The sequence below is a fragment of the Neltuma alba genome, unplaced genomic scaffold (assembly GCF_004799145.2).
Source record: "Neltuma alba isolate B1F8T4 unplaced genomic scaffold, ASM479914v2 tig00011337_pilon, whole genome shotgun sequence".
NCBI lineage: Eukaryota > Viridiplantae > Streptophyta > Magnoliopsida > Fabales > Fabaceae > Neltuma > Neltuma alba.
Genome location: NW_021636039.1, coordinates 83811 through 91208, shown reverse-complemented (window position 1 = coordinate 91208; position 7398 = coordinate 83811). Strand labels below are relative to the sequence as shown.

General features: G+C 38.7%; 1 protein-coding gene across 1 annotated transcript; it reads right to left on the bottom strand.

Moving 5' to 3' along the window:
* On the bottom strand, positions 1–1435 carry LOC114712146 (uncharacterized). Its single transcript, XM_028896609.1, has one exon. The coding sequence runs from the start codon at positions 1343–1345 to the stop codon at positions 176–178; it is 1170 nt and encodes a 389-aa protein (XP_028752442.1). The 5' UTR covers positions 1346–1435; the 3' UTR covers positions 1–175.
* Between the last annotated feature and the right edge of the window lie 5963 nt (positions 1436–7398).

Genomic DNA, 7398 nt, shown 5'->3' with positions numbered 1-7398 from the left:
GGAAAATAACAGAGTAGTGAAGCAGAAGCTGAGCGTGAAGAACACAAAAATTCCACCGGAATATTTACAATATGTCAATATCTGAACTTTTTTGTTAATTAAAGCAGAGCAAATTAATCCCGATCTGCAATATGTTCAGTCAAGATTAATAACACGAAGAGACATTTGCTTCTTATTAGTTTCGATCGCAGCGATTCCTACCGTGGCTCTGTTTTTGGTGGCCTCTGGCGCTGCTTCCCCCGTGACCTGCGCCTTCTTTCTTTTGCGGAGAAGAGAACAGTTGGCCGAACCCAAAAACCGAACCCGACTTTGAAGAGCCCCTCAGCGAACAGACCGGAACGTTCAGAACCGGAGTCACCCTCACATTGGCCGAGTACGATCGCTCCATTCCTCTCTGCTTATGCCTTGGTCCGCCATTGAACGTGCTGGGGCTGCTCGAGCTCCTTTCCAAGCTCTGAAACACTATCTTCCCCGAAGAGTTCATTCTGGGGCTGTCCACTGACACTCCCCTGCTTGCAACCCCACCGGATTCCCCCGGAGCCCGCCGGACTGGACTCCTCCCGCCCCGGCTACCCGTTGGATAGTCAGTTAGCGATCTCTGATTATTGCCGTCGAGCGATCCTGGCCTCAGCTTCACCATTCTCATTCTCGGGCGAGCCGTATTCTGGTTGCGATGGAGGGAAATCGCGTTCTGGTTGAGCTTGTCCAAATCAAGCGACAGCCTGGGCAGATCTTCGTGTTCATGGCCGGAAGACGAAGACGAGAGAGAGTGACGAGAGGAGATCGAAACGGATTCGGAGTCCGACTCCTTCAGCAACGGGAGACTCACGGACGTGTCTAAGTAAGAGGAGGAGGACGACGACGACGATTTGGAGGTCCTGGGGAGAAAATGCCTGAGGGATTTGTTGGTGATAGAAGACGACGTCGTTCTCTGGGCGTCGCTCTTGGCGGCTGCATTAGTGGTGTGACACAACCTCTTGAGGCCCAGAAGCTCTTTCCAGCGACTGGAACACCTGGGAGCCTTGGGGGAGAAGAAGGAGGGGTCGGTCCCGGGGACATGAGCGGCTGAGGCGGTGTCCGGCGAAGGGAACTTGGCGGAGGAAGAAGGTGGAAGGGAAGTGAGATGAAGGGGAACGAGCTTGCCATTGGAGAAGAGCTGGTCGGCGGGAAGCATGGCGACTGGATCTTGAAGAGTGAACTCGAAATCTGAGGGGGAATGACGAGGATCTAGAAAGTGGGATGGCTGAGATTTAGCGGGACTCAGCCAGGGGAAGGAGGGGCGGGGAGGGGAATTGAGGAAGTTATCGGGCGACATGGCGTTGTTGTTGACACAAGCAGAAGCCATTGAGGAAAGAGAGAGAAGAGCAGGGTTTGTTTGGTGGGAGGGTGAAGAGGAAGAGGAAGAGGAAGAGGAGTTGGGTCGGGGGGCGGTGCTGAAGTTGCAGTGCCATTCCATGAGGATTCGGAAGGTACGTTTATATAACAGTTGCTGTGGGGAGCTACATGGAAACTAGGTCCCCTTGTCCCCTTCTTTTCATTTTTGTCTTTTTCTCCTTCTCCTTCCAACCAATTGTCAATTCCACATCATCACTTGCCTGCTATAACTCGCTACATCGTTTTCTATACATTATTCAATGAATAACTGATTGTCTTCTTCAAAATCATTATTCAGTTTGATAAGAATGCGGCCACTTCGTTCACTCTGTGTATTTGGAGAATACATCACTCGTGTTTCTATTTTGATTTGGAATGGATTGTCTACATTTTGTTGCATTTTATTCTTAATATTTTTGTTTTAATAGGTAACGAAGTGCTTAGTTTAACAAAATATTGTATTATTCTTCCGGTCCTTAATATAGAACCCAATTGTTGAGTTAGTTTTGATCCTAAATATAAGACCCACTTCTTATATTTATCAATTTTTTCTAAATTACCCCTATGAATATTCTATCAACCATAATTAAGTAGAAGAGGAGAAAGATATTAAGAAAGATGATTATGGTGTTTTAAGAAAAACATGTCATATTTTTTATAATTAATTAATTTACCTAACTTCTTTAATTTAATCAAATTAGTTAAATAGATCTTATATTAAAAATCAAATGAGTAATTACAATATGGGTTTTGAGTGCCGCACGAATTATCTTTGGTATCAATAAATCACATCACTGAATCAAAAGGGTAGATGTACCAATTTTATCATATGCATAATACTATACACGTTTCATGTTCATAGATGCATGTCAACTCATTTGTATCAAAAAAATAATGTATCATTCACGCATGTCATATAATTATGTCGTATCATCAATATACTACACTTGCATTGTATAAGTGTTGTATGTATAGCACAACATTGTTATATATATGGAGAATACATCACTCGTGAAAAGGATTGGATTGTCTATATTTTGTTGCATTTTATTCTTAATATTTTTGTTTTAATAGGTAACGAAGTGCTTAGTTTAACAAAATATTGTACTACCTCCGGTCCTAATTATAAGAGTCATTTGACTAATTTGAGGAGATTAAGGAAATAAATTAAGTGAGTTATTTGTTCTAAATAGGTATTGTCTTTTCTAAAATATCATTGCTAATCAAATGTATTAACTAGAACTATCATTGTTAGAATGGTTACTTTAAAAAAAGAATTTATAAATATGAGAGACAAAATGGATTGAGATCTTATATTTAGGACCAAAATAAAAATTAAACATTACGTTATATTAAAAACTGGAGGTAGTATTAATTACAATTTGGGTTTTGAGTGCCTCACGAATTATCTTTGGTAGTATTTGTCAAATAATACAATCCACGTTTAATTTCTAGGATGCACGCACATTTATGTGCTTTTGGATGGAGTATCAATAAATCACATCACGGAATCAAAAGGGTAGATGTGCCAATTACATCAGATACATAATACTATACACGCTTCATGTTCATAGGTACATGTCAACTCATTTGTATCAGAAAAATAATGTACATATCATTCATGCATGTCATATAATTATGTCGTATCATCAATGTACATACACTTGCATTATGGTGTTATATATGTAGCACAAAATTGTTATATATATATATATATATATTCTTTTTTTTTTTTGAAATTTTATGCACTTGCATATGTCATTTTTATGAAAGTTATGGTCAACTTTTTTTCGGTGAAAAGACCAGTCTAGGGGGAAAACAAAAGACCAGTCTATGGCTATACCCACGCAGGGATTGTGAGTTACAGACTTTTAAGTAAGTTCACATGACTCGAAACAAAACTCTCCTATTATATTTATCTCATATTTTATAAATTATGTTTGAAAAGCTATTTTTAAGTCCATCTAACCAAGTTTGTAATCAGCAGAATCAGGCTTCCCACTTCCTGTTGTTCAATTTATTTATTTTTCCTAAATTGTTAAATTATTTATACGTGTACGTACACGCGGTAACGCATTAATACGATGCAAACCATTCAATACAATTTTTAAATGTTCGATGCTTTTCTTAGATCTCAAGACTTGTACCAGTTTTGTTTATTATCTCTCTGGAAACCAAGGGTCCGGAATTTTTTTTTCTTTTTAAAAAAGCCATTACTCCAAATTCCTATCTATTTTATTTTTTATTTTTTTATTATTTGTGTCGGTATTTGTCGTTGCTCCAGACAGAAATTAAGCCGCAATTTTTTGTTCTCAAAGAAACTATTTATATACTTTATTATTTTTGCCCAACATTCATATAATTTACATATATTTAAACACAACCCCAAATGCTATAGTCCGTTCCGTGAATGATAAATAAAACAAAAGACACGTGCGCACACACAAAAATGAGAGTAATTTGGGAAGTAGAAAACAAAAATCGAAAAGTTATACAGGAGAATTGGTGGAGGAATATAAAAAAGGAATAAAATGAAGAACAATATTAGGTGATTAAAATAATGGATGCAGACAAAGCGGACAAAAGCAACGCTGATAATGAGAAGAAATGATGTCTTTTAATCAGCTTTTACCAGACATTTTCCCGACAACATTTCATGCATCTTCATCCTCACCTGAACCCTGCATTGTGTCTTTCCTATTTTTGGTTTCTTCTCCTCTTCTCTCCCCACATCCCTTTGGATTTCAAATTACCACTGTTGTAACCATGATTTTCATCCCAAATCTTTGCTGCAAAATCCCAATTGAGGAAAGGGGAAAAAGATCAATCCAAACTGATTCCTTTTCAATGAATCATCAAGTACCGAGGAATTTGAATGAGTTCAAAAGCTTTGCATAAAGAAGAAAGACTGAAGAAAGAAAGAAAGCAAGCAAGTAACGGACATTTGTAGAGTTAAGTAATGATATTGCGACATGTCACTCCAAACATCAATTATTTTCCTCTCACCTTCTGCGTTGTCTGTTCCACAAGATGCTTCTGCTCAGCCCACAGCCTTATGCAATAAGTTGAATTTTCTAAGTATCTTCATTTTCAAGATGACGCCTTGTTTGACCAATCATGCCAGTCTTCTCCTTTCAATTCGTAAAATGAAAATTTAAAATTCAGTGCATTCGCCCTAAAAGAAAAGGACACAAAACCATCATGATGAGTAAGATACAGACTTGAGATTCTCTGGTATGCAATGACTGATATATTTGTAGTTTCCCCGCCAAATATGTGCTTCCTCATGTGAGTGAAAGGGAAAGTACTGGTTTATTGCGTTCAGCATTCGCATGGTTCGAAGCCATCATCGACTTTCTCATGCCTTGGCCTTCTTAATTTCTTCTCCAACTTTGTGTGTCGTAATGGCTGCTGAGCGAGCATTGTTACTTGGAAACTGATGCACCATTCCATCCGCCTAAATCATTCGCATTGATGAAGGCAAAATGCTCTGAAAGTTGTGATTCATCAGGACCCCGCCTAGCTTTGGCTAATATTTAACTGTATTATATATTCTCAAGTGTGGAAGACTTGTGTAAACTTTTTGGTTGTTTTTACCGTAATGGCCATACCTGGACCCTGGAGTGGGATGCAAAGCATCACTGTAATCACCCTCGCATTCACCCACTCTACTAAGCATATATTGTCCTTCTTTATGAAGGTTCTTTTGCTAGACTGCGTTTCATTCAACACCTAATAAGTGGGGCAAAGAAATGATCATGTTAAAGCCTCTCTGCTGCAGAGTTCTTACCAATATTGCTTTCGTGAATGCACTGCAGATCCGATTTCAGGAACTGCCATAAAAACAGGCATGTCCTGTAAAATTCCTTTGAGAAAGACCAGGATTTAAGTTAGGATGAGACATTTGATGCTGTAGTCTGAAATGTTACCTGGGAGAGCATTTCCAACTCCTCTTGGTTCTCCTTTTTCAGTACCAAGTATGATGATTTACTGTTCTCCTCTTTTACATTTTCGATGATACAGTTTAAATGATCAATAATGGCGTCTGATGTCAAGTTTGAAGTTACTTGTTTGGACTATGAGAGGTGACCAACACTCTGGGAAAGAGCAAAACAGAGTTACGCAGTGTTCAGCCAATCAGCCTCAGTAACCAAAAAAGTGAGACTCTGCAGAAGAAAAGAAAAGAAAAAATAACCAAGAAAAGCGTTGGTTTCCATAACAATTTAAGACAGCCAGATATCTTTCAAAAGTCAAACCTTCCCAAAATTTTCTTTAACATCCTCCCCTTCTTCCAATTAATTTTCTCTCAATCATTTCTTCCTGAAGCCAATCATGGGCTACTTCCTGTCCATATATTGACTCATCTGAGGAATTTCTTCTCTCTCTGAGTCCTCATTTATCTGGCCTATAGGAAAACAGTCATTTAGGCCCAATGCCTCTTTCATAGCCTTGCTCAATTGGAGGACTAACAGATTGCACATTTTATATGTATTGTGTGTTTTAACTACATATTTTATTCCCTGTTCTGTTAAAAAAGATAACTTTTCAGGGCTTTGTTATTCTCAGAGCATCTTTTGTAAATTTTGTTCAGCCTTACAGAGATTACTATTTGTCCCGCAAATCTGTTTGTCAACTTTTCTCCCCTAGATTGGGGCCGTAATTGCAAACAAGATTGACATGATTTGATGACATATATAGTAATGGTAACATTGTATATAGTGCGTATGGTTGCTGTTTATTTTGGTTCCTCAATGGCAGCTTCTTGGATATGCTTATGTTTTTCTTTTTATCACAGTTTCTTCAAAATTAAATGAAGAGTGAATTGTTTTAGAGCGGAAGTTCTTATTTTGACCCTTTAATTATCTGCTGTTTTTTTCATGTTAAGATTTTCAATTGTGCGTGATTGTAGCAGGTAGAATGATTGCGCGTACAAATAGATTTTTCAGCAGTTACAATGACATTAATTACATAATGCCTCAAAATCTCAATGGCCAAAGTAAATTGAGGGATACCATGGGTTCCAATTCAGATTGCTTGAGCTCAAATTCCTTGTTATATGCAGCTGCCAAGTCCATTCTTACAGGCAACATTCTTCCTTGTGTGCTTTTGAGGTGAGACATGTCATATACTCCCTCCCATTCTAGTACAATGCCTGACTTTTGAGGTGAGAAGTAAGCCGTGGCAACATGCAGTCTTTCCCGTGCTTCAGAATATGTTCTCTCAAAGCCCAATGAAGAAGAAAGGTTGAGGCCCCAACGTTTGAAGCCCAAGTTACTTTACATATTGGAAACATTTTGGCAACATTACTCTAGATGACCATGCTTGCAGGTTTCACTTAATTAATGTTTATTCAGAGAAAATAAGGATGCTGGCATGCACGTGTGTGTATGTGTGTGGAAGACACAGGAATATAATCAAGCAGCTTTTTCTCAAGTTCTTATCAGAGTGCTGGCTGGGACAGTCAAATTTGTCTGTGTTCCATTATTGGTGATTATCCATCGTTGAACTGTAGAAGATGATGTTAATGTAGAACGGACTATCTCTATCAAGAAGTGGCATTTCCTGATATCCGAGATTACGTAAGAAGTTTTCTGCTGTGGAGAATGATTGAGTGGTGTTTGAAAGGCAATTGAATTGAAGACCAGGACTGCTTGGCAGTGAGGAAGGCCTTTGTTTTGGGTGAGCACCCTGTTTCAAAGTCTAGATTTGGATAACTTCGTTCACGTGTGGGTGGCCTTGGCAGCCTCTTAAGGGCCCCCCCTTTTATTTTTCGCCACGTCTGGTTTAGAGGAATGGCCGGAAACGAACCGAGACCAAATCGTTGTACAGGTTTAGATAGGTACAATATCATTCTCATGCATGGTTGCCCCAAAAAAATCACTTTCATGTATTTATCAACTTAGCCGAACATTTTGGTCACTTTTAAAAAAAAAAAAAAATTGGGTCAAACATGTTCATTTCCGTTACAGACATCCAGTGACCATGTTCTTATTATCATTTCGTTTCACTATCAGAGCAATATTC